Source organism: Lethenteron reissneri, chromosome 57 (assembly GCF_015708825.2).
Source record: "Lethenteron reissneri isolate LAM-NWPU_2019-01 chromosome 57, ASM1570882v1, whole genome shotgun sequence".
Classification (NCBI taxonomy): Eukaryota; Metazoa; Chordata; class Hyperoartia; order Petromyzontiformes; family Petromyzontidae; genus Lethenteron; species Lethenteron reissneri.
Genome location: NC_083835.1, coordinates 45,480 through 72,799, shown reverse-complemented (window position 1 = coordinate 72,799; position 27,320 = coordinate 45,480). Strand labels below are relative to the sequence as shown.

Below are 27,320 nucleotides of genomic sequence, written 5' to 3'. Positions count from 1 at the left end.
ACCAGCACCGCAATTCGCCACAAAGTAAAGGTGATGTCACCACGGTGCTTGTGCCAGGCTAGGTGCCACGTTAAGCAAGGAAGACTCACTGGCGGGAGGTCACGGAACAGACCCAGGTGTTACCTCTTGATTGACCGAGATGGCTGGCAGGCGTACTACCTGTGCTCCTCACTACAAACTTTGTGCGTTTTAGCCACCCTGCGCTCCGATCATTCTTGTGAGTGCGCTCCTCCGCCCCCCATTGTTGCTGGTGATTAACTCTCTCCAGCTGCCCAGTAGCATCCATCACGGGGCTCCTCAACATGCAGTCACAGACACTAGCCCAGTGCCCAGTGTTACCAACTCCTTAAATCGGAAAGTCGCCAAATAAATCTAAAGAAGTGACAGATAGAGCTCGTGAAGTTGCATAAAATGTCACGACAATTCGCCAAGTATGGCTCGCAATGATCTGTTACAGGATCTTTAACACAGACCAGGGATCGCTCCTAATATGATTTGTGTATTTTTTCGTGGAACGTCGCTAGATGAGTCGCTAGTTGTTTTGACAATATTTCGTGGCTGGATCGAGGAACAAAATCACTAAGTTGGCAACACTGTCATGCAAGCATTTCCTCTCATCGTATAGGGTAGCCGAGGATGGCAGAGGGAGCATATGAGGGTGTGAGATTGTGTTTGTGAGCGAATGTGAGAGTGCGAGTGAGCGAGCCGTGGTGTTGTCTGTGCAGGATCTCAGTAAGAGCCCCAAGGCCGTGAAGAAGCTGCTCTCCTCCCGCAAGACGCGGAAACCATCAGACGACGACCCCACGCTACGCAAAAGTGAGGCTCTTGTCACAACGCTCGCCAGACATCCGGCAATCGCTGTCACGCTCGTGGTTAACCAATCGGTGGCAGGGCGTGTGGGGATGGGGTTGGTCGTTTGGTATGGATCGGGTTGATGGGTGGGGATTGGGTGGCTGGGGGTTTGGTGACTGGGTGGGTGGGGATGTGGTTTGTGTGTGTGGGTGGGGATGTCATGGGTGGATGGGTGGGGTGGGTGGATGTGTGCAACAGTGGGTGAAGCAACCAATGAGTGTTGAGTGAATAAGCGAGTGTTGTAATGATTGATGGCTCTGAGTAATTAAGTGGTTGAATAAGTGATTGAATAAGTGAACAGTTAGGTGAGTGGTTTAATGAGGGAGCACTTGATTGAGGAAATACGCGATTTACTTAGTAAGTTGGTAATTGAGTAAAAGTGATTGCTTGAGTGTGAATGCCTGGACAAGTGCTCTCATACTTGTTATAATTTCCCCTCGTCATCCCCTCTCCCCGTCTCTCCCCATGTGCTGTAGGCACGGCGGTGGCGCTGGAGGAGGATTCTCAGATCCTGAAGGTGATCGAGGCGTATTGCACCAGCGCCAAGACGCGCCAGACGCTCAACTCCAGTAAGTGACGCAGCCGGCCTCTGTGTACGCCTCCCCGTCACCCTTGTCCAGTGGGCCCGGTGTGTACTACATACCGCCCCACACGTACCGCCCTCCGTGTGCCACGTGCGTGCCGCGTCGTGCGCGCCGCGTCGTGCGCGCCGCGTCGTGCGCGCCGCGTCGTGCGTGACGTCGTAAGCGTGCGACAGCCGATCCGCGTCACGTGGAGCTGTAGTTTCTAATCTAGCGAAGTGATTTCATAGCCACTCGCTTGTACACGAGTGGTATGCAAGTGCATGGGTGAGAGATTATGACTGTGTCTTTGGTTGACGGTACTCTGTTGTGTGTTTCAGTGAATGTGCGTGTGTCTGGCAGTGAGTGTGCATATATCTGTATTATGGGAAGCATTGCCTGGGTGGTTATCGCTCTGCACTACGAACCCAGTGTCCCGAAATTGAGTCCCAGATATTGCTAGCATCACTAGTCTTGCTTGCACAGACTCTTACTGATGGGGAACGCTGTCAGCGTCGTGCTGCGTCGCTAACTGGTGGGGGCGGCTCTGGTGTCTGCATGTGATTCCTATTACTGGGCCACGTCGCGTGCCGCATCCGGTATTCTTGTATGGGCAATAATAATAATACAGGGTGGATGTCGTTTGATATATTTCTGTTTAACTTTTTTGGTACTTTATAAAAAAATTCTAACGCAATATTACAATAAAAACTGCCAAAGATTCCAAACGTTTGTGTTGTGCGGTGTCACGATGCTTTGTGTGCATCCCTCCTGGATGGAGAAGGCCCGAGGCTTGTTTAATTTGATCACAAATCGGAGGAGAGAGGTGAAGAGATACGTTCAGTCAGCCGAGCAAGGTCTCTGTGCAGCCCAACCTCCACCGTTGGGGTCTTCTTGACAACCCAAACTGCAGCCGGTCCACTAAGTTCAGCGGAGTTCTACGAGAACCACACGGTCACCCAGGGCTTTATTGCGTGACTCGCCGGTTACCCATGAATAAAGTCAGCCAAGCGTCACATCCGAGGAAAAGATGGCGTCACAGAACCACTTCACGGGTCTGTATTTGGCTCTCGCACAGCACTGGGTGGTGTTCACTTGTGCCCCCTGAAGAGGGTTTTGTTGCTTGTCAGTCACCCAGTGTTACTTACAGATCTTAGCTCTTAGCACCATCTGCCTTCGGCCGAGTTAAACGAAAACAGAACTTAAATCGGTGGATCGTTTGTGCAGTCGTTTGTGACCGAACCTCACACTCTCTTACACTGGGGAACCTAACGTAATCTCTGTGGTTGAAACCTGTAGCTGAACTCTGGCCTCTGACAATTCTGGTTCATTGCTCGTATCCCTTAGTCACCTGGCCACCTCAATTCACTCAACTAGGCAATGTTGAGCTTCATTGTTTCTTATCCAAGGGAGATCCGGGAGAATCGTTATGTTGGGGAGGATTTCTATTTTCCTATCATGGTCTTTCAATTGCCTGGGTGAATCATCAGTTGAAGGTGTTGATTTCAAGATGCTTCTGATGCTGCCCAGGGATGAGCAGAGACTCCTCTTGTCGACGTCAGCGTTAGCAGAAGCGCGGGAAAGGCCACAGGGTGTTTCTGGACGCTATGTGAATGAGCGACGCACGCAGTGGTGCCGGTGTGTGAGTGACGGTCCTAGAGTGGAGAGCTTGCTGCTCGTGAAAGATCACACACCTGGAGCAGGGGTTGGCTGAGCACACAGATATGGAGCCAGCATTACATCTGTAGGGCAGTCGGGTGGTGTCGGGTGGTACGGCAAGTGGGTGTTGACAGGCTGTATGTGTCGTGCCCTTTGGGAATTTCTCCTCTGCATGCGTGGGTTTTCTCCTGTATTTCTGTTTACTTTCACGTTTGGCAAACTCGCAATACAGTGCTGCATATTCCAAGCAGTCTTGAGACTCGTGGATAATTGAAGGGCTGCTGTCCTCTGTAACGTCACCATACCCCACTCAGACGTACAATGGTTGCTCCCCCCCCCCCCCACCTTGCGATTCAATGAATTCTCATGAATTAAGCTCGCAGGCTCATTTAGTGCACGTGTCCTGCGTGAATCGGTTTGATTTCAATTGAAGCTCTGTGGCTGCCACTTGGCACCAGTTCTGCAGGGAGCTCCATTTGTGCAAAGTTAATTTGTGTTTTCAAGTTACGTTTCACGGATTCTCGAGCGAAGTCACTCGGAGAGTAAGCTCGCATTCCTTTTGTCGTATTCCATCGTAGTCAGCCTACAGAGCCGCTGTTTGTGGCATCTAGAGGTTTGGCTCTCACATTGGCTGTAACAGAGACTTCGGACGACGCTCTTGGTCGTGCACTCCGCTCTGTCCTCTTCTCCCTCACTTATGGTGGGGAACCCATGACTTCATGTCCCATGAGGCCTACCTACCCCCTTGAAACGGCTCACAGAGCATCATAGCCAAACTAATTGGGTATTAGAGGTGAATATTTTCGACCTGGCCACAATGTCACAAATATAATTTGAACACGCTCATTCACGGCTGTCACTCGAAGGGTCTCTTGCAGTGGCAGTGGTGACTGAGGTCTTTGTGTTAGTGTTTATTTTTTTACTTTTTATATCATAAATATATTACCTGAATAATGCCTTGAAACGGAACGCCTCATTTTCAAGGATGTCCTGGATGTCAATTAATGCATACATAGCGAACACGCAATGACCCGCATGCAATGTGTGGTAGCCCCCAGGGGTATTTGACTGCACTATTGGGCCCTCGGGAGGAATGGTTCCCCACCCCAGCTCTGATGGTTCTCTCTGGGGCTCCTTGGTCACTGCTCGATCGCTTCTGGGGGCCCTGTCGCTCGCCACGCTGCGCAGCTACTGCTCATGCAGCCTGCGGTGGTGTCGCTTGAAGCTCCGGCTGTCCAGCTTCAGTGCCGCGCGCTCGTTGCTCCCTCGCTGTTCCCTTGCTGCTCGCTCGACCGTAAGTGGCTCGGAGCCTCCAGCATTCGCAGGGTTTTGTGCTGCAGATCTCTTCGGTGGATTCGCGTTTAAACCCTCACAGTTTCAAACGCGCCGTTAACTTCTCGTGTTATTTATTTCCTAATAATACATTCGTTGAGAATGTATGTTTTGTAGGCCGTGAAGCTGCCATTGACCTAAGTAAATTTGGAATCTCATGTTTAGAAGCTGTCCTATCCCTTCTGTGACTATCAACCAGACTGCTTGGGGTGGATGGTTCGTGCATGTCTTCAATCATAAATGTGAATCAGGCTGTGCCAGGGACTTGGGTCTGGGAGCTCTGGTCTGGAACTCATTAGGAACAATTTCTCTCGAGTCCATCCTGGTCTTGAAAACGAGATAGTGCTGTTGTATCAGAGCTGTAAAGTGTCAGGCAGCGACTGTGAGCGTCGCGTTCTCACAGGGCCTAACCTCGCATGGTCACGTGACGCGGCATACGCACGTGGTGAACGCCCAACGCACGCAGCTTGTCACCGAACTGTGACCACACCGGTACTCGGCAATGAAACACGTGAGAATGAAACCCATCGGACTCACGGCGCCGTTCCACCTGGGGATCAGCAGCGTGTGGTGAAACCGCATTGTCCTGGGCAGCGAGTCAAATGGCTTCAGGCTGGTCACAGATTGGGCCGTGAGATTTAGATTTTTACTGCACAGTTACATAGAAGTGAATCTCGGTGTCAACGACATTTGCTGGTGTCCGGAGAATGATAAGGTGAGAGCATGAGAGAGTGAGAGATTGAGTTACTGAGAGGGTGACTGCAGTTATCAGGGGGAGTGGCTGAGAGAATGAGGCCCTCTACTTGAGGCTGTGGTTGCTGCTTCTCACCTGCGCCTGTCTCTCGCATCACAAACTCATGATGCTGCTGCTGCTTTTGCACTCGGACTCCTCATGCTCACCCTAACGCTAACGCAACTCGTGTTTGCTGTCTCGTGTTTGTGTTCTTTTATTTGTTGTGTTCAGTTTGTCTTGGGTTTTTATTTGTCTTGCGTTTGTGTTCTCCGTGTATTCACGTCACATTTGTCCGAGTTTAATGTTGTGCGTCTTGAGCTGCCTCGTTGTGCTTGTCTAGTTTTTGTGGGTTGTGTCACGTACGGCTTGTGTTCTGTTGATGTCAGGTTGTGCTTGTTTTGTGTTTGTGATGTCTCACGGTGTGTATCCCCATAGTGTTTGTCTCGTGTAAGGTTTTACACATTTGTGATGTGTCCTCAGGTTACGTGTTCCATGTGTGGCACGTTCATCTGCCGTTGTTGCTGTCTCGTGTATTGTGTTGTGTATCTCTTGTCTTTGTTGTCTCTGGTGTTGTGTGTCTTGTGTTGTGATTGTGTCGATTGTGTTCCGTGACGCCTGTCTAATCTTGCCTGGTGCTGCTGCTGCTGTTGCAAACTAAACTAACGATCGGTCTCCTCTCCTCCCTTTGCCACATCTGTCTCCTCTCCTCCCCGTGCCACCGTCTGTGTCTCTCCTCCCCGTGCCATCATCTGCGTGTCCCCTCCCCGTGCTGTGTCCGTGTCACCACCCGTCGTCTCCATGTCCCCTTGCCGCTGCTAACTGCACCGCTATCGCGCGCTGCACTCCCCTTGCTGTTTGCAATGATCTCCGTGTATCTTGATCAACATTTTTATTCCCATTTTCACTTGAATCACTCATAAATGTCGGTCTTAATCCATACATTTCCACACCAAATAATTTGTTGCCATTGTTCAAATCATCACCATTTATTATAATCACGTTGCAATAATCAATTTGGCATACATTTTCGTTGTCTGTCATCATTTTAAACATAACATTGCATAACTGTGCATTATTTCATGATCCTTTATTTAATATCCATGATAATCTTAATGGATTAACACTTACGTTTTATTAATATAAACATTTGCATTTTGCGTGATTATGTTTATTAATTCCGTTTGACACAATTGTATAAACTGTTTTTGTGTTTTGTTGCTGTTTTGCATCATTGTGGCTTTGTGTCGCTTGTTTCTCTCATTGCATGGAACCATCGCATGGCCCTGCTTCTCATGGTCGCTCGCACCTCGCTCGCACCTCGCTCGCACCTCGCTCGCACCTCGCTCGCACCTCGCTCGCACCTCGCTCGCACCTCGCTCATACCTCGCTCGCACCTCGCTCGCACCTCGCTCTGGCTGTTGGAAAACTGCCTCTTGGGCCTAAACTGCCCCCACGTCCCCTCTGCTGCATCACAACATGAACCCTCGCACTGATTGTCTCGGATTCATCATTGCCTCCACCACAAACTCACACCTCTCCTTGACAACCCTCACTCTTTAACATCCACTCCACATCTTAACATTGCAACTTCAACGGGCTTTGCTTATACTGAAACATAACTGCTTATTCCCAATCTCCTCCCTGCTGCTTTCTAATCACGCCCCACGTGTTCATTAACTCCTTTTATGTTTTGTCTCTGTTATCGCTGTATCCGCACATCCAATTAATTCCGCTGTGCTGCCTCATATCTCTGTCTTGGCTGCTGCTGTTTGTGATGGTTCCTCGCCCGTTCCTTCCCTCGCAAACATATCCCTTGTGATGTCATCTTCGACCTGATTCGGAGCTTCCAACGCCATCTCCCTCTGCTCCCTCCCTCACATAATTCCCCTCGTTTCTTATCTTCCACCGTGCCCTGCTCCTCCCCATGCCCTCCACCTCCCCCTGCCTCCTCCCGCCCTACCTTCTCCTCTGTGCCCTCCTCCTCCTACTTCTTCTCCTCCCTCTTCCTGCCTCCTCCCTGCTCCCACTTCCTTCACCTTCCTTCCCCCTCGTCCATGTGCCCTCCTCCCCATGCCCCCCCCCCCTCCTCCTCCTCCCTGTGCGTGCCATAGCCTGGCAAGCGACTGATCTGATGCACAACCACGTGCTGCTGCCGCCCCCTGAAGGGGCAGGCTCCCGGCGGGGGTCTCTGTCGGGCCCCGCCGAGCACCCCGGAGAGCAGCCCCCCCCAGCGGAGAGCGACAGCGTGTGGCTGCCCCAGAGCCAGCCGCACCAGCAGCACCACCACCACCACCATTCACACCAGCAGCACCATCACCACCACCAGCAGCACCATCACCACCATCATCACCAGCAGCACCAGCAGCAGCAGCAGCCACAACAGCCACAACAGCTGCAGCAGTCACTGCAGCAGCCGCAGTACCCACTGTACCGCAGTCTGCACAGCACTCGGCGCACACACTCATACATTCACCACCAGAACTAAGAACACAGATGGGCACTCTCACTGACATACACACTCACTGTGACAGACACACACAAAGACAAAGATCTCCCATTTTAGCCTCAACAGACTGTTGGGGCAAGGGCTGTTAACGAGCCGGCGTGGCACACGAGTTTTTGGGTTGGCTATGGTCACCTTTTAACATTTCACCAAGTACTCATTTGAGGCTAAGTCGACCTAGGGGAGGCCCAGGACTGGTTAAGATAATAGTTACTGATGTTGGCCGGGAATCGAACTCGGGTTGCTGTGTTCGTAGTGCAGCGCGCAAACCGCTACATGACCGCTCCCCACATTGGGCACATATATACATGCATCCACACATGTACAAATCACATTCACACATACCTGCGTGTACATGTGTATACATGCAGATTGGCAAACACGCATTGGACAAATGTATGCTGAGACATGCACACACACCAATATGCATGCATGCACATACGTATCCACACAGGTTCAGAGATATGCAGGCTCCCTGGGTCTCGCATAATTCACTGCATACTGATAATTAAATCTCTGCACACACACATCTGCGTATTCACATCCGTGCATGCACTCTTTCCACTCGTGGAGCACATCGGCAGTTTTGATTCACATGCATGACCTTGCACCGATTGTGTAGGCAAGCCCCCCGTGCGCAAGGTCTGCACACCGCTGTACACACAGACACCTTGCGCACGCACACTGACTGCACCCCGCACTCGCCACAATTATCCATACACACCGAAGTGTGTTTATACACCTCTTAGTACAAAGACAAAGATCCCTTGTATAGCCTTTACAGACTGTTAGGGCAAATGCTGTGAGCGAGCATCTACGAAGGCCTGCACAGGCACACAAAGGGATGGGTGGCCAGTACCACGCCCGGCCGCCTTTATTTCCCGAGTGGTGATGTTTACACACCAAGGCTGAGTAGATTTAGGGGAGACACAGGACTGGTTCAGATAATCGTCACAGATGTTACCCCTGAGCAGGAATCGAATTCCCGTCGCCGGGTTCGTAGCACAGCACGCAAACTGCAGCAGTCGGATTAGCACGGTTGGCCACGTATGTTGCAAGAAAGTTCAACGTACATTCACATCCCTTCATATACACAAACCTTCATATACACAAACCTTCATATACACAAACCTGAGTAGACACTCCTGGGTGGACACACGCACACTTGTGCGTACAAGCACTCGCACACACGTACCGACTTGTACCCACACACCAATAAATAGCACACACGCCTATATTAACACTGAACAGGAAACAGAAACGTAGTGGGACTAGAAGTGGTGCTGTTTGTGAGTGAGTTAGGCACTTAATGAGCTCTCTAATGCGGGAGCTGTCTCACTGCCCACATGCATGGTGCTGACGTGCAGAATTCGTGTCGTCGGTGCCTGACAGAATCGCTCATCTGCGAAAAGTATCACCATGATCTGTGGCGCGTTAAACCTGTGCACACCACTTTGCATTATGGGTATTTAATTCCGAGGGTCGGAGCACTCGGCAAGATTTGCGGGGTGGGGGGTGGCGGCTGAGCCGCCCTTGCCCTGTGTGGTTGAACTCGGAAGTTCGAATCTCGGTGGCCACTGTGACGAGTTTGGCCTCTCGGAGACTCCCTCGCACATGCGAGTGGGCACACACAGCCTGGGCTAATACGCGTGTAAAATAGAAGTTGTTTTAAGGGTTTGAACCTGTGCAGATGCACAAATGCGTGTTTAAAATATTTCAGAATGCGAACAGCAGATATCGGCTGCTGAGATGAGATTTGTGCACTTTTGTACTCAATAGGCCTCCTGTTAAGTCTAAACAATGGACGCTCATTTGCAGCAACCAATGGTAACCACACACAAGATGTGATGGAATATTCGCCTCGTTAGTCATGTCGCCGTGCGCCCCTGTGTTGCCCTTGATTCCTGTTTTACTTTGGTAATGTCATGCCCCAAGGGGTTGTGCTGTGGACGTTATGGGCGGCGGGAGGATTTGACGACTTACACTGACTCGGGTTTCTCTATGATGCACGCGAATTTGTCACCAGTCGCTCCAATCAGCAGCCAGTGTAGCATCCCCTCGACCCCATCGGAACCCCGACTCAGCCGAGACAGAACCCTCCTCTCGATACAGAAACTGTGGCTCGTTTGGGTGCTCTTGTTTGGCTCCTCAGTTGTCTTATGGCCGTAGCCAACTGCACTAATTTCTGTGTCGCTGTATTAACAACTGCGGTCATCCCAGTGATACACACATCAGCTCCATAGTCTCTTCAGTGCGTGCTTTTGGAAGCAACCAATTGAGTTTCTCCTGGTTGCGACCAAACATGAAAGAAAGCTACAACCCCAAACGATAAAAAGCTCTTCTCTAATAGATACACTTATTCTACTTGTCCCGGACTGTTCCACACAAGCTTGAAGCGTTGTTTATGAAAAAATAATCAGTTAAGTTGTGTTGATGGGCACTCGAGTACTGCCACTCCAGTGGCTTATTGTGAAGTGTGCAAGGCCACAGTGACATCACTAGAGTGACTGCTGACGATCACAGATCGGGATGAGTGCATGAGTCATTACAGCCATAGCTGCTGCTGACACTCATAAACAGCAATATTCATAAACCTGAAAGGACCTTAGAACAAACGATGTCTGTTGACGGAACAATTGGCTAAGAGATCGCTTGTGAAATAATGCTGCTTAAGTTGGTGGGGCCACGTACACCACATCGGTGAGGAGGCCGCAGTGAAGTCGCTTTGTCCACGCACCAATGCTGGATGAGGGCCTTCATGCGGGTCCCAGAAAATAACAAAGGAGAGAATGATGAGGCTGGAAGTAAACAGCGCAGATGCAATTTGCATCTTCTGGTGTCACATGGAAAGCGGTCTGAGTGATGGTGACACAAGACTGCGACAAGTGGGGGCATTGGATTGCTCTAAGTAGCAACCTGCTTGCTGTACTGTGACGCAGGATGGTCTATGTTACTTATTATTCTTAATTATTCGTGTTGTTCTGCACCTGTTGGAGAGAGACCTCAAATGGTGGTGCGCCGTAGCCATGCGGCGTGACGAGTGGTCTGGACCGCGACAACTTGGGGCGTAGGAATCCTCGGATTCGGCGATCTCATCCTTGACTCGGCCAAACTCAGGCAGCCCGCTGAGGATTACAGGAGCAGCGGGAGAAGCGTCCACAGGCGGCCCTGTGCACGCCTTGTTTAGTTTGCGTGCGAGGACCTCGCTATCGCGGTGCCAGGGTGGTGCCAGGGTGGTGCCAGGGTGGGTTTGGTGCCAAGGGGGTTTGAGACGTCGGGACCCGAGTGGCTCCGCCCAGCGGCTCTGAGTGATGCAGGAACCGGGTCTTGGGTCATTCGCCACGGTTTCAACTCGTTGCCATTTTTTCAATCAAAAGTTGTTTGGAAAATTGATTGAAAGAATGGAAATGTCTACGTCCTTCCAAACAACGCACTCTACATGTCTACGTTTTTCATAATTTGTAAAATGTGTTTGGGAAGCAGTGAATTCGTTTTATTTCCAGGAAGTTGTACATGATGGATTCCGTCCAACAATATCTCTTTGTAATCAGGACACTACTGTAAAAACAAAGCATTGATCACAGTAAATGTTGCCAGCAGTTGCTGTTTAAGAAATAGTATTCCTTGTTGTAAAATGATACTAATTTCTATGAATAGACTTTCATTGCAATAAGCCGAGTTATTTCTCCTGCAGAGATAATTGAGTTGTCACTGTCCAGCGCTGCCACTCTGCATCAGCTCTGTGCTACTTCCCTCATCATCAAGAGCCGTGATCAATCCACTGCTGGATGAAGGCATTTCAAAACCATTTCAAAACCATTTCAAAACCATTTCTACGTATCATGGCCCTGCGATGTAACAATCCAGCCAGCACACGAGCTGGTATACGTCCTCTCGTAAGGCGCCGCGTTCCCTCTTTTGGCTGACACTCCGTCATTCGTATCGATCGTCGGCCACCGTCCCGACTTCTTGCCGTGGCGCGTCCCGCCCACGCCAGCTTCTCTTAACGCTCAATACGATGTCATTAACTTGAGTGTGTCCTCTAATCTTTGTGTTCTACTTGCCGTCTCACAATGTTATTTCCAGTAGATTTAACACAGGTGCGCAGATCACATACAAAAGCTCTCATCCCTATTTAGACGTCGAGCTCAATAGTGAATGCGTGGCCAATTTGTCATTTTGACGGCCAACTCAGTTTAGAGAAAGTGTATGTATGTATAACACGTCGGCTTTCGTGACCAATATCATCCATAATAGAGGGTTTTTTTGGGTTAGATCGCTTAGTGCTGCGTGGAAACGAATAATCAATACATTGTGCAAATGAATGGCTACAAAGGGCAGCATACTTCCATAGGAATTACCGTTGATACATCTATTTAATACACAATAGACAGGAAGGACAAGTTCAAAGGCTCGCATAATGCATAATGTACGTTGCCTCAGTAATTCCCCTCCCCCCCCCACGTGGCGCAAGAGTGCAGAAGCGTGGTCAACACATCTACGTCTCTATATAAGGAACAGAACAGTTAGACTTCTGCACAAATCTGGCTGTCGCCTGATGAAGCTATTTGTAATTACTGGCGAAACGTTGTACTCAGATTGTAAATGTTGTGGCTTCGCTCCCTCCAACACACCGGTGTGCTGTACTAGTGACGAATTGGCACGTTCTGTTTACTTAACAACCCTTACTAGTTGGCTGTGTCGGGTGGTGGGAGGTTTTAACGACACATTTACGCGTTATAACCCAAAAAACCTCGGATGGATGGATGTATCCATAATAGAGGTTTTTGGGATAGATCACGTAAATATAAATGTCGTTAAACCCACCACCACCCGACAGTCAATTAGTGAGGTTTGTCACGTGAACAGAACATGTCGATTGGTTACTAGTACAGGGCACACCGGTCTGTTGGAGAATGAACCCACAACATTTGCAATTCGAGTACGACATTCTGCCAGTAATTACAGGCGACAGAGTTGTGGAGAAATCCTCCGGTTTCGGTCTTAAATAGAGGGATACATAGGATGTCACTTGTGAGCCAATCAGGTACGAAGGCCAGAAGGGGGGTTCATGTCTGCATGTAAATTACAATGGATATCCAGCCGAACACACTCGGGTACGAATTGGTGTGTTTAGTTTACGTGACAAACCTCACTAATTGGCTGTGTCGGGTGGTGGCAGGTTTAACAAAACAATGCGATTTAACCCAAAAACCTCTTATGGATAGTATTTGTCGCGAAAGCCTGTGTTTTAAACTGTGTGTATGTATGTTGAACGTCTTTCACACTGTACGTTGCCAACCGTTCTAACCGGAGGTGCTCAAGGGGCCATCCCAACAGGAAGCAGTCTGATTTGGTTGCTTAAATAACAATATGGCCACATTCTGTTATTATGAGCTGGTGGTCTGGATAGGGCTGAGAGATGTTGTCCATGTGATGCTGCACACCGCTGTGCTGTCAAATCTCGTTATTCCCAGCCTGCAATGTTTGTTTGTATGTTGAACTTCTTTCACACTTACGTTGCCAACCACGTAAATCAGAGGTGTGGGGAGGGACAACCAACTTCCACTTGTAGTTTTGTTTGAAATAGTGCTGTGAATCTACTCCTGGCTCGTGCTCTCACCCAGAGCCCACATTCTCTATTCTGTCTCCATGTATGTGAGAGATGGCAGTACAGCAAGTAGGCTGTCGACCGTTGTGTACACTGGTTGTACTGAGATGTGGCACACTGCGATCTGAGTTCTCCAATGTGCTCACCAGTATGAGTGTTGTCGATAATGCAGGATCCTCTTTAAATAGTCTTAGTCTCGGCGAGGCTCTCCTGGGTAAATCATGTTATTTTTATTAACAAATGTTGCTCTATTTTGCCGATTCATTAAGTTATTGCCATAACGCATTAATTTCCCTGCAATGATTATACCAACTATGCTAAGCTCTCCTTCCCGTACAAAGGGAAGCGCCTGACTCGCACCCCCGGTGCAGTCCCTCAGGCTGGTGCACACGGGTGTCACCGTGACCCACGGTGAGGACGTGGAGAGAAGAGAAAGGGGAGGTGGCGACCGGGCCCTTGGCTCGGTCGGTCTGGTGCGGCTGCCGAATCTGGGGAATTTTTTAAAAGCACAAACGCGCGTCGGCATCAGATCCCTGGTGTCATCCGAATCAAGGTTAATGGTAAAAATGCGTTTTGAGTACAAATATTTACAAATAATCCCATTGCGTCGAGTTTATATAGAACCTCGCGTCTACGAGTGTGACATTGCAGCGTAGATCTGTAGGCAGGTTCCCCTGCACGCGTATGTATGTGTGCATACATGATGTGTGTTTTAAGCTGGATTTTTAATGCCAATGTTAGTATTTACACAGATGTGTTTTTAAATTATTGTTTTCTAAGCATCAATAATGACGCAGTTTATTCCGCGATGACTTTTGCACGCTCGTGTTCAACTGCGATCCAGCATTTGTGATCTCTTAGATTCCTTGTCCTTAGAAGAAGACGCCATCCCATAATCACACGGTTCCTCAATCCATTAGCTTCCCACCCAGGCCGTGTCCCACTGGAGCGTGAACAGTTCAATTGGAAAGTATAGACGATATTACGAGCAAATCACGTCCGATCACGAAAGCCGAGCATGGTTGAGCCAAATGCGGACCATCTTAAAAACGCCATGAAATTTGGACTTCCCTGGTTAAACGAAGGGAATTGTTATTGTTGTCACTGTGAGAGCATGGGCAGCTTTCTCATGATAACACTCTGTGATGTCCCTGCAGTAATACATTCACATTTATGTCTCATGTTCCCTAATTAAATACTTGGCTGATGTTAAATTCTTATATTTTTCTCACCAACGAAGCTTCAAGAGTGTGGAGTATACACGGCATAGGTGTGTAGCTACAAGATGATGGCCATGTGCTTTGGGTTGTATCTTTATAGGAGAAGGAACTAGACTTGTAGTAATTTAAAGGAATTTAACCCTCGTATTTTCATGACATGGACCTTCGGGAACACGGCCTCCTCGTGGCTCGAGGCGTCCTGTCGTCAGGCCGTGAAGATGGTGGAATAACGACGGCATTTTTACCAAATCTCAAGAACCGTTATTTATTTCAAACAACCCTTGCCAGCCATACGAAGGGAGCCCCATTCATCTCCGCTGGAAGCCAGGTGTGAGCCCAAATTCGGGTTCCAGTCGCCCTTCATGACACCGGGTTCTGAAGTGTAACAAGGTGTGAAGTGTAACAAGGTGATGGTCTCAGCCCGCTCACCAATGAGTACATGAAAAACAACCATCTGAGTTCTAAAATATTACCATGTTGGATGACTGACACCATGCAGACAGAGGACAGCTCTTGACACCACAGCACATGCTGGGCGAGACGTGCACATTGAAGGGACTCGACTGACTGGTCGCATAAAATACCATAATTGATGTGAAATTAAATAAACCATTTGTTTATATACAGAGCTGGGAGTGCAGGGCATCCCAGGGTACTTTACAACAGTGGTTCACCTGGGGTGCACGCACGCACCCCAGGTGTGAGACATATGGGCAGATTTTTTTAGAAGGTAAATCATGGAAACACAAATTAAGTATGGGTACGTAAGTACAACTACTTTGTTTCATTAAACCTCTGTATTTGTTAACGTAAATTGTTTTACGATTGAGAACCAAAGGGGTGCAAGGCTGCAGTAAAGGGTAAGAACCACTGCTTTACAAGAACAAACATCTAAAACCTCAAGCCATTGCCGAATCATCAAACTCAAAAAGCAGGTAGCTCACATCAATGTTTAAAAGTTTTATTTAACAAATTTAATTGCAATTTCTGATGCAAGTCGGAGTCATGTTCCGAAGGCAGGGAGATGGCCGTGGAGGTGGCTGTGTGGCCATGTCTACCGGGTCCACTCCCTGGCAAGCTCCGAGTCCCTGCTGAGTGAGGGAGTCCGTGGTCCTAGTACTAATGACTCTCAGACTCGAGTGTGGTGCTGCTGCTGCTTGTGGTTAAATCCTGGTGCGCCGGTACATTGGGCGCGGTGCTTCTTTTCGCCCTCTTCAGAGCACGGCGTGCGGTGAAGGTGGCGCCGTGTTGATGTTCTCTCTATACTGTGGCGGTGCGATTCCACTCCCTGACAAATAAACAGTGGTGCACACGGTCTCCGCGTGCCTGTCAGATGCCACACGGTTGGGCAGGTGACTGACCCTGTAGAGGGTAACTGGGCTGTGGCGTCAATGGACGCTGCAGTGTCTGGTGGTGTGTGATGTGTGTATTGGTATGTTTATGCGTGAACGAGTGTGTGTGTGATTCATTGTTTCTGTGTATACGAGTGTTATGAGAGAGTGTGTGGGGAGCGGTAGGATAGTGGTTGGCATACTGCGCTACAAACCCGGTGGCCCGAGTGACGAATATTTGAACCGGCCCTGGGCCTCCCCTAGATCGACACAACCTCAAATTAATACCTGCTGTGGTGTGTAAGCATCGCCACTGGGGAGACAAAGGCGGTCGGGCGTAGTGCTGGCCACTTGCCCCCTCGTGTGACGTGCCGGATTTCATAGGTGCTCGCTAACAGCACCTGCCCCAACAGTCTGTTCAAACTATATGGGGGAATCTTTGTTTTTTGGGTTGCTGTCTTTCTATGTATACCAGTTGTGTGTACAAGTGTGGGGAGCAGTAGCACTATTTTACATCTATTTCGACCATGTAGTTCGTGAAGCCTTCAATAGCTGTATCGGAGGAATTTCCATCTGGTACAGATACAATGGGATGGCTGATCAATGCCTGGGTGCGGTCAGGGGATGGCTCCCTATTGCTAAACCACGTTATGTATGCCGATGATCTGGTAATTGCTGCTCACTCGGCGCTGCTGCTGAACCTGGAGCTTTCCACTAAGAGGTGGGGCCTTACCATCAGCCCCACCAAAACTAAGCACCTGCCTGGGTATTTTGTACCATCGGACACTCCACCCCCGCAACTCCCAATTGGTGATAGGGCAGTTGTGGAGAGCTTCCCCATACCTGGGCAATGTGCTCATAACCGGCTCTGGTTTAACAGCAGAGGTCTCACTCCGAATCAGTCGAGCGGCATTATCTTTTCATCGGTTGCGTAACGCTGTGTGGAAGCTACCTGGTCTGTCGCTCCACACGAAGCTTCAGGTCTTCTCGGCCACGATTATTCCCTCCCTTCTCTACGCTTGCGAAACGTGGACCCCCCCTAATGAAACATCTTCGTCGGTTAGAAACATTTAGGCTGGCCTGCCTACGATCCATCCTAGGTTTAACCAGGCTGGATTGTGTGAGGAGCTCACAAATCCTTGAAAGATCTGGACAAAGTCCCATCGGTGAGCTCCTCCGGCAGGCAAGGCTGCATTGGCTGGACCATGTCGCCCGCATGCCTAGCCACCGCATGCCTAAACAGCTTTTGTTCAGCTGGATCGAGGGGGCGAAACGGGCACGACACGGGCTAGAGAAGAGATGGAGTGACGTGGTACAGGAGGACGTGGAGCTAAGTGGACTTGCCAATGACTGGTACCAGCGGTGTCAAGATCGGCCTCTGTGGAGGAGGCTCGTGAAAGACGCTACTGGGCAGTTGGAGGCAGTCGCCCTCCAACAACAATGGAGGGCGGAGGAGCAACGCTCACAACAACGAGCGGAGCGCCGGGTGGCTAAAGCGCACAGCAAGTTGGCACAGTAGAGGGCACAGGTGGTGCATCAGCCAGTCATCTCAGTCGGTCGACCCGTGGCATTTGGGTCTGCCCCGTGATCTCCTGCCAGCGGGCGTTCGACACTTCACGTGGCCTCAAGGTGCACTTGGCCTGGCACAAGCGTCGTGGTGACGTCACCGCCACTTAGTGGCGAATGGCGGTTTTTGTTGTTGGAGCAGTAGCAGTGCTCAGCGGACTGCTACGAATGCAACGACTCGAGTTTGAGTCCCTGCCATGAGTAACATAAGTGCGAGCGATACTGAACTGGGTCTGAGCTCCTCCATTTTCGACTCGGCCTTAAATGAGGACCCGGAGCAGCGCGTAAACATCACTACTAGGGAAATAAAGATTACCGAGTGTGGTTCTGGCCAGACCATCCCTCCATGTGCTGTTCCAGCTTTAATAGATGATTGCCAACAGCACTTGCCACAGCAGTCTGTATGGCTCTTGAGATTATCTTTCAGGTTGAGTGTACATGGTTATGAACTATGAGAGTATTACATGCATGTAAGTGTCACAATCAGAATTTTGGCACATTGAAAAGTGTGGGTAGTGTCCACATCTGTTGGCTCGTGTAATCTGGGCCTGGACCATGACCGTTGCTCGTGATCCATTTGCACTTCCGGTGGCCAAAAAGTCCATGGAGCCTCGGGCCGGTGACCATTGCCCAGCAGTAGAGCATTCGCCGCTTGTTGAAGAGGTTCATGGCTGGAATCCAGTGGCCGCCCCGGTTAACACTGCGGCATTAACCATAAAATATGCACCGACTGCTTTGCAGTGGACGTTAAAGATCCTGTTCAGTCATTTGCAGGATTAGGCCACTATCAACGTAATGATCCAGGACTGCTTGGCAGAGTGGCTGGCAGGAGGAATGGAGAGAAAAATCAGCACCAAACCAATTCCTTAACGCAGATCCTACAGTCTGCCCACCTGGCTCCAACCTTCCATGCCGTCAGTGGGCCCTATTGAACAGCCGCCAGAGAGGGCAAGGTCTCTTGCAGCCAACCTCCACCGTTGGTCTTCGTGACAACCCATACTGCAACTGTGGCACTACGAACGATACGGCGTGTTGTTGTCCACTCAGCTTGGCGGAGGTCTCCACGAGAGACACGCGTGGCAATGTGGCCACTGAGGAGGCTACCGCACAGCTCGGCAATTACACACTCGCACAATGGAAATGATACAAATTTTAATATTACCTGAAAATTCCTAAACTTACATTCAAATGTTCCGTTATTTTGATTTGTTACACAGTTGATCCCGTTTAGCCAGTAGTTTGGCTATTTTACAAGGGATATCTGTGGTGCTTGAGCACAGCAGCAACAAGAATGCATACAGCAGCAATCATCACTCTTACTGCCAAAACTTGGCAGGACCTTCCTAAAAATAGTGAGGCTTTGCTGGGCAAACAAGCGGAATATTAATGTAATACATATGCACCACGCAGAAATGACTGCCACTGTAGTAAATGGCAACTTGTGTGGTCGTTTGTCGGGGAGTCATGGTGGAATAGTTATCACGCTTGCACTGCAATCCTCGTAAATGAGGTTCAGCTCCTGGCATTGGTACGAAAGCCCAGATCTCGAACTCCACACACTCGTTGCAGAAGGTGCGAGGGAGGGGACCTAGTTTTAAGGAGTGGGCAATCGGGGTGGACATCCACGATGCACAGGTGTCAGGGGGAGGAACTGACAATATATGAAGAACACCAGAAATCTGCATCCAGTGTAAGAGATTAGAGATGCGGATAAACAGCTACATAATCCTAGAGAGATGGAGAGACAAACGCAGACAAACTGAGAGATAAACGGGAAGACAGAGAGATCTAGAGGATATGTAGACATACTGCGAGTCTGCTACCATCATCTCAACTGTTAAAGTTGCCCGTGAGAGTCATTCATGAACAATCAATGTGTCATCCTGTGCGCACCACCCCTTGTGAGTCCCACATGAGAGTTATCCCATGAGTCGTCCATGGCAATCATCCCTCTGAGGTATCTTTGAGTCGCCCTGTGAGGGTTGTCCTGTGAGACTTGCCCATGAGTCACACCTGAGTGTCACCGTTGATGTTCTTCTGCTCAGTTTGTCCCCGGGAGGCGACGCCGCAGCTGCTGCTGCCCGAGGAGGAAAAAATCATCATGGAGGAGATGAGCGGAAATGGACAGACGGTCATCGAGGAGAAGTGAGAGTGTGTGAGAGTGAGTGCGAGTATACTGTGTGCGCTGTGTGTGTGTGTCTCTGTGTCAACATGTGTATATATGTGTACACGAGTGTGTGTCCACGTGTATGTATATAAGTGCATGTGTGTATATGACCGGCTCCGGTTTAACAGCAGAGGTCTCACTTCGAATCAGTCGAGCGGCATTGTCTTTTCATCGGTTGCATAACGCTGTGTGGAAGCTATCTGGTCTGTCGCTCCGCACGAAGCTTCAGGTCTTCTCGGCCATGGTCATTCCCTCCCTTCTCTACGCTTGCGAAACGTGGACCCCCCTAATGCAGCATCTTCGTCGGTTAGAAACATTTAGGCTGGCCTGCCTACGATCTCTCCTGGGTTTAACCAGGCTGGATTATGTGAAGAGCTCACATATCCTCGACAGATCTGGACACATTCCCATTAGTGAGCGCCTCTGGTGGGCAAGACTGTGTTGGCTGGGCCATGTAGCCACCATGCCCAAGCAGCTTCTGTTTGACTGGATAGAGGGGGCCAAATGGGTAGGGCATGGGCTGGAGAGGAGATGAACTGATGCGGTACAGGAGGATGTGGAGCTGAGTGGACTTTCTAAAGACTGGTACCAGCATTGTTAAGATCTGCTTCGATGGAGGAGGCTCGTGAAGGACGCTACTGGGCAGTTGGAGGTGGTCACCCTCCAACAATAACAGAAGGTAGAGGAGCGACGCTCGCAACAACGAGTGCCGGGCGGCTAAAATACAACAAGTCGGCACAGCAGAGGGCACAGGTGATGCATCTGCCAGTCATCTCAGTCCACCCATGGCACCTAGGTCTGTCCCGTCACCTCCTGATATTATATTTGGAGGAAACCATTGCGTATGGTGTGCCGTGTATGTGTGTGAATGTGTGTGCTTGAAGTGGGAAGTGGTAGTGTAGCGGTTAACGTTCCGCGTGACAAATGTGTTGACCCGGGTTTGATTCCCGCTCACAGTGAACAACAGTGCCGATTATCTGAACTGGTCTTGGGCCTCCCCTAGGGTCGACTCAGCCTCAAATGAGTACCTGGTGCGGTGTGTAAACATCACCACTAGGGAGACAAAGTTGGTTGGGTGTGGTACTGGCCACCCACCGGCTTCATAGGTGTTCGCAAACAGCACTTGCTCCTATAGTCTGTTAAGGCTATGTGGGTGATATTTGTTTATATGTTCATGAATGTGTGTGTGTGCATTTAGGAGTCTGGTGGATACAGTGTACGCCCTACGGGACCAGGTTCAGGAGCTCAAACAGGTACGGCGCCCTCATTTACAAATACACAGATCCCTGTGTGAACTCTATGGGCTCTTGGGGCAAGTCCTGTTAGCAGTTCAGCTGGCACGACACGATGGGGTGGTGTGGGTAGCACTCTGCCTGGCCGCCTTTGTCTTCCCGTGGTTGTTTTCACATCGCACCAGGTATCGTTCCGTGTATACGAACAGTGTTCCCCCTACAACATTCTCATAATCCCTTACTCCTGGTGAGAAGACAGGGCAGGCAATGCGGAATTCCAGAAGAGAACAGAGCAAGTGAGTGTTGTGGAAATTATCAGGAAAAAGGTTGCACTGGGTGGGACACGTGTGCAGGACAGGAGAGGGGCGATTTCTTAGACATCAGGGTGGTCTCCACATGCCTGGTGACCAAAAGGAAGAGAAGACCTACCTAAGGGCAGACATTGGGATACTGTCAGGGCAGACCTTGGAGGTCGTGTGTCGAATACGCAGCAGCTGCAGGATCTGGCAGGACGAGAGAGAGCGTTTGTAGTGAGAAGCTACAGTGGCATCATTCTACTTGACACCCGCTCCATTGCTTGACCCCTACCCCACCCCCTCGTGTGCGTCAGGAGTCCCAGAGGCTGCGTGTGACGCTGGAGGAAGAGAGCCGCGCACGCCAGGATCTGCAGAAGTTACTGTTGAGGCACCTAAAGCCGAGTGGAGGGGAAGCGGTGTGGGACGAGGGCAGCACCTAGCCACTTCTACAACTCACCTCCATCGCTCGTCACCTCACTCACAACCTCACAGACTCATAGTCTCACCAACTGAATCAATTACTTTGTGTAAGCAATTCAAAGAGTCAGTGTTTGTTTGTCCAGTGTCACATCTCAATATTCCAAATTTTAAAGGCAAATGCAAGTTCATTTTTAAATCCTTAACTTTGTTTACTATACGTTAATAATAATCATCCGTGTCAAGATATTCAGATGAAGTGCGAGTCTCAGGGCTCTTGCTTGCCATGTTTGGCCACTTAGTTTGTAATTTTGGATGTAAACTGGAGTTCACGGAGAAACTCCACATATCAGAGAAGACTCCAGCACCCATACGTCTTAAAGCTACTTGCTGTACTGTCCCTTTGAGCCACCGCCTCCTTATCCCGCATCTTGTACTTTGCTGCACCCATCCCTGTGTGATCCACCGACCCTGTTTCACAGTCGTTGGTGAGAAGTGCTCAGCAGTAAATTTCGAAGTTTGAGAAGCGTCACGATTTGCTGCTCGTGTCCACTTGATGTGGATCCAGCGAGTACAGCTTGATCTCATTTGCCCCCCTGTAGCTGCAGAAGAGCAACCCTAAGGACTCGAGAACTTGTGAATCCTTGTATGGTGGGTCTCATTGCTATTTTGCTGCATGGTTAGTTTTAAACGTGTGCATTGTGTATTTATATCTTGATACCTCTCAGCCTCCTGTGAGAGAGCGCCGCTGTAAAGGGAAGTGCACGCACTGTGAGAATACAAAGGCCTCTGGATGCCTCCTTGTACAACACAGAAACTCGCTTCCCACAGCAGACGATGTGTGTCCGGGTCTCCCTCAATGACGAGCTATCACTAAAATGTAATTATGATTCCATCGTTTTGTCACTCTAACACAGGCGTTTGTCTCGGGTGGCAGATATTAGAGGCGAGCAATAATTAGTGTCCTCGACAAGAGACCGAGCTCGTTATGTCTTTGTGACGACGCAGTGAGACAAAGCCGCCTTTTGACGAAGAGAGGAAATTTAACAAGCAAGTTGAAATGGCTCGTAATTGCATCTGCATTCGTCTTTACACTGTATTCACGTGGTGTGGGTGCTTGGGCTTTAAATGCCATCATCTCTGAGTAATCTGTGATTGTGGTAAAAACTAACAGTGTTGAATGTGTGAAGGAACGCAACGCTCGGAGCTCTTGCTGTGGAGGACACTTGTTCTGGGCAGTGGCATTCAAAGTTGGGTGAGATCAGTATTAGGCAGCACGCGGCCAGTGGGATTGGACAGATGCAATAGAGAAGCAGACAGCGGCGTCTTATTGTTACCCAATACTCAGTGTGCACAGCGTGAGGGGTCCTGTGCCAAACGTGGAGCCACCGCAACATAAGAAACCCATTACTTCTTGACAGCGCACTTCCTGTGCTGTGTGAATTTACCAATCATTGTTCACACATTCATCTCACAGAGCATTGAGCTTAGTCACCCACTAGGGATGCGACAATCCCCGTTTAGAACTCGTATGCGTGGCACTTATACGTTGAGGTCTGGGCTATAGATGGGATATTGAGTGCACCGTGAAGCCACATTATCCACTAATGGTTACTGTGCTCTGTGTTGCGAGATAAACACATTACTGACCACGCATTTTCAACTCGTCCTGTGACCAAGTTGTGATTTCGTGCCTTAAAGTCAAGCCACCTACCTAACCTGTCAGAACATGTCCATAAAATTCCATCTAGGCGCACGTAAGCTACTTTAACGTGCCCAGGTATAGTGAGTATATGAATGTGAATTCATCCAGTAACACTGAATCGAGGACGTTTCCCTCGTTTGTCTTCTCAAAACCAATACATTATGATGTGTTCTGAACTCGGCTTCAAGACTGGTGATTGGAGGTGTGAAACACGATGCATAATGACATAAGTGACTCACCTCCAGCCTCAGTCACATTATCGTAGCTAGTCTTATCATTAGTATCTCATATCTCTGGACTGAATTACGTAGGTGTTATTGCCAGATAATGGGGGTCACTTGAATGGTTCGTCATCACCCCTGCAGAAAGACAAATGGTACATCCCTGTTCCACACCAATGTTCTTTGGAGCGTGTGGGATAGGGGTGACGCTGTGATATATTGTGAGGCGTCTGTGCTGCTTGTGAACCTGGGAGGTCTGAGTGAGTAGTCGATGACCTATGAATCGGGATGCTAGAGCCATGAACAAGGACGGCGTGAGCTCCAAAAACGAAACGAACGGCGAGACGGGCCTGTTAAGTGCCGGAGGTTAGGCTAGAAGTGCAGGGTCAAGTGGGAGGGTTTGTGCTTGTGTCCGATGTCTAGTTGGTTATCCTTAGGGGTAGGGTTAGTGGCTCGCTGTCCATTTCGGATTGGGAGTGGAGCTGATGCCAGTTGGCTCGTGTGCCCCCTTCTTCCCCTGTCCATCTTAACACGCGTCCTGACGTTCGGCTTGTAGTTCTCTATCGCAGTTTCTGGTGCCCAAAGGCGTTTCACTGCAGCAATCTAAAACGCGTCGCGAATGAGAATCCCTCTGAGCAGGGTGGGATCAAGAAACGCAAACAGGCGGCTACTTTAAACTCGTCACAAATGTAAATTGAGTTGAGTCGGAAATCGGAATCTTAATTGCGTTACAAAATGTCCGTGCTGCTGTCGATGCCGTCACTCCACGGCTGCTGAGCTCGTGGCGTCCTGCAGCTGTGGACGGGACTCTGGATGCGTCATGGAAGCTCCTGCGAGTTGGTCTCAAGGGTTTCGCGTTGAGACTTTACCACGTAACCATGAGAAGAACAGCTGATACCTGCATGAAGGTTTCACGTTGCTTTATTCTCCCTGCGGCTTGTTTCACCCGTCGCGTCCATTTCAAATGAAAAAGACTTGAAATCCTCTTAACATTTTCTTGATGCCCCCCCCCCCCCGGCCTCGTGTACAATGGTTTAACATGCAGTCACATTCAGACACTGTATACATCCACATTGTGAATGGAATTGCCATTGAGGTTGCGAATGAACTGGTCCAGTATGTGGCTTTTACTTGTGTTACAGAAGACAAAAACAGTTGTCTCGAGCAACTAAAGTGTAATTTTCTGCTTCGTCTGCAACTGAAAGTCATTCAGGTTATGAGAAACCTAGTTCAAGTTGCTTTGTGTAACTATCCACAAATCCCAGGTTGCCTTTGTCAATCAAAGCAGGTTTGGAGCTTTCCTCGGTTACCCTCAAGGTGACACGAACGTGAACAATGCAGCCTCACACGGGTTGTGTAACAAAGATTCAATCTTGGAAAATTGCACTTTTGTTGCTCTGTTTAACCCGCATTGTTGGATTCCAACACCTTTCATCCACTCTTAGCGCTGATCTCATCTGGTTTGTTATGATTGTGAGGAGACTGCTTAAATGGGAAAACTCTTTGGTTCTTTCGGTAAAGTCACGTATAAAAAGAAAATAATAAATAAAATACTAGCATACGACGTTTCGATTGCAACACAAGCAATCATCAGGTATAAATGAACTAGAAACACAAATCTAGTATACTTAGAAATATAATGTAATACAACAGAGAGTCGGATAACATAACAGTCAACACCCTACCTGGTTGATTACGTTCTTCCTGAGAATGCTAAATTTGAGAGTGAGATAAAACAGAACCAGAGACATATAGACAGACATATAAGCAGACAGATATCACAGAGATACATAGAGAGAGACAAACAGGCACACAGAGAAACCACGCCTCTGTGTTGAGGCCTTAAATAGAGGGGGCGGGGGCGGAGAGAGAGGGAGGGGTTAGAGAAATTAGCACGTCAATGAGTGGCACGGTGAGTGGCACTCATTGTATACTAGATTTGTGTTTCTATTTCATTTATACCTGATTGCTTGTGTTGCAATCGAAACGTCGTATGCTAGTATGTAATTTATTATTTTCTTTTTATACGTGACTTTGCCGAAAGAACCAAAAAGTAATTCCTGCTGTCACGAAAGCTCCAAATTAAGTTTAAATGGGAAAAGCCTAATTTTGTGGAGCCACAAACTCATTCACTGGCCTCGCTGTGACCTGAAAGCCCTTCTCTGGGAACTAAAGTTGAGATGTCACAGAGTGGTTCCGTAACCTCTCAGTCTCAACACCTCTCAACGTCAGGGTGAATTTTCAGCTTGAATTGCGTTTATGTTATGCGCATCATTAATGGTAGGTAATGGAGCCACCCTGGACTACAGACTTGGTCTGCAAATGAACTTTAGCGGTGACATTGCTGAGCAGTATCGCATTTGCTTTTTGCAGAGCTTCGCGGTTTGAATCAGCAAGGTGTCATGGTTAACACGATGGGTGTATTAACCATAAAATATGCGCCATCTGCTTCACAGTGAACTTTGAAAATTCCGTGATGTCATTTGGAGCAGAGTAGGCCATTGTGTGCCAAATTAGATAAATTACTCTGAAATCACTTAATTAGGAAACAACACTTTTCGCCCACTGCTTGGCACGGCCATCCTGAAAATGTCACAGGATGAACAAAAGTAACTGTAAAAAACTAGCAGCAGCCAATTGAAGTGGCGATGTCAACACCACATGAATCCAATTATACTTGTTTAGCGATGTGAGGACTTTGTCACGTAACCACGAGTAGAACAGATGATACCTGCATAGAACAGGGAGCATTCTTCCGACTGCAAGTCCAGACAATGCTCCCTGGTGTTCCAGTTCCTTTGCAAATGTGCAAGTTTAACACTGTAGTCAGATTGGTATGTCTTATCAGGTGGTCGCCTAGGTTGACTCAGCCTGGAATAAGCACTTGGCAATGATCTTGAGTGAATGCTGGTGGTGCACACCTCCATCATCCCCTTACCTGCGAAAATCCACGTTCCTATGAGAGGGACCAGTGTATCCTTAAGTGAACACAAGGAGACCGTTGACTTCCCTGTAATAAGTACAGCTGCAGCAGGCGGTACTTATTTTACCAACCTTGAAGAGACGACAGTGGTGATGTGATGAAGGGGGGGGGGGGGGCAGTCGACCCTGACCAGGGTGTGAACTTACGGTCTGGAGGTCAGGAACTCTGCTCTATTGGCCGTGCTACTGTGAGCGGTGGTGTATCGCTTAAGTATTATGAATGATTTAATTTTAGCTGTGGATAATTGCCTCAAAGGCTCGTGTAATATCATACTGTTATATAAACTCTGCTTATAAATGTATACTTGGAGTTCTTCAGAGTTATTTTTTCTATTACGGTGTCTTTAATAAAGTTTTACTGGTGAATGCGCAAATGTATCTCGCAGTGTAATTATGGCGTGAGGTTGTTTCCCGCTGAATTATATCCTCATTTACACCTCGCTGAGGAAAATTATGAATGAGTTCATTATTGATTATCCTGTATATGATTTTGTTGAGGAAACTCACAGATTTAACTTGAGAGCAAGTAACAGTGGCGGGTCTGTAGCAAAGACTCGAGGGCAGCTCGTGGACTCCAGGGACACGGAGCTCGTGGACTCGGAGAATTACCTTCACGACTGAGACAGAATCGTGCAGATGTTGACGGTCAGGCTGTGGCGATGAAATTGGAAATTTGTCAATTGGGGGCCATCCATTTAGTACGTAAGCATGGCGGGGGGGGTAACCCAAATGCGTTCGCTTGCGTATGGGGTGGGGGGTCTACTGACAATGTACGCATAGGAAACGGGGGGGGGGGGTGAAGCCTCGATAATTTGTCTACATTGCCATTCAAATGAGTTAGTCCCTGCGGTGGACTGTTTGCTTTAACACGTTCATATTATTAATCATTGATCGTTTCTGCGTGGATTAAATATCGGCCGTTCTATAGGATTC

The 27,320-nt window shown here is 48.9% G+C and overlaps 1 protein-coding gene across 10 annotated transcripts in view; it reads left to right on the top strand.

The window, feature by feature from the left end:
- Nucleotides 1-26,761, top strand: part of LOC133357145 (rho guanine nucleotide exchange factor 7-like) — a 74,971-nt gene extending 48,210 nt beyond the window's left edge. For 6 of the 10 annotated variants that reach the window (XM_061574945.1, XM_061574946.1, XM_061574944.1 and 3 more), the window contains 3 exons: nt 726-816; nt 1,329-1,421; nt 7,248-15,785. In XM_061574945.1, coding sequence (XP_061430929.1) covers nt 726-816; nt 1,329-1,421; nt 7,248-7,621 — 558 coding nt within the window. In that variant the 3' untranslated portion in view covers nt 7,622-15,785. Of the gene's footprint in view, nt 1-725; nt 817-1,328; nt 2,141-7,247; nt 15,786-19,412; nt 19,513-20,732; nt 20,788-21,376 lie in introns of those variants that run through there. The other 4 variants (XM_061574954.1, XM_061574947.1, XM_061574950.1 and 1 more) reach the window with 3 other exon arrangements.
- The last annotated feature ends 559 nt before the right edge of the window (nt 26,762-27,320 follow it).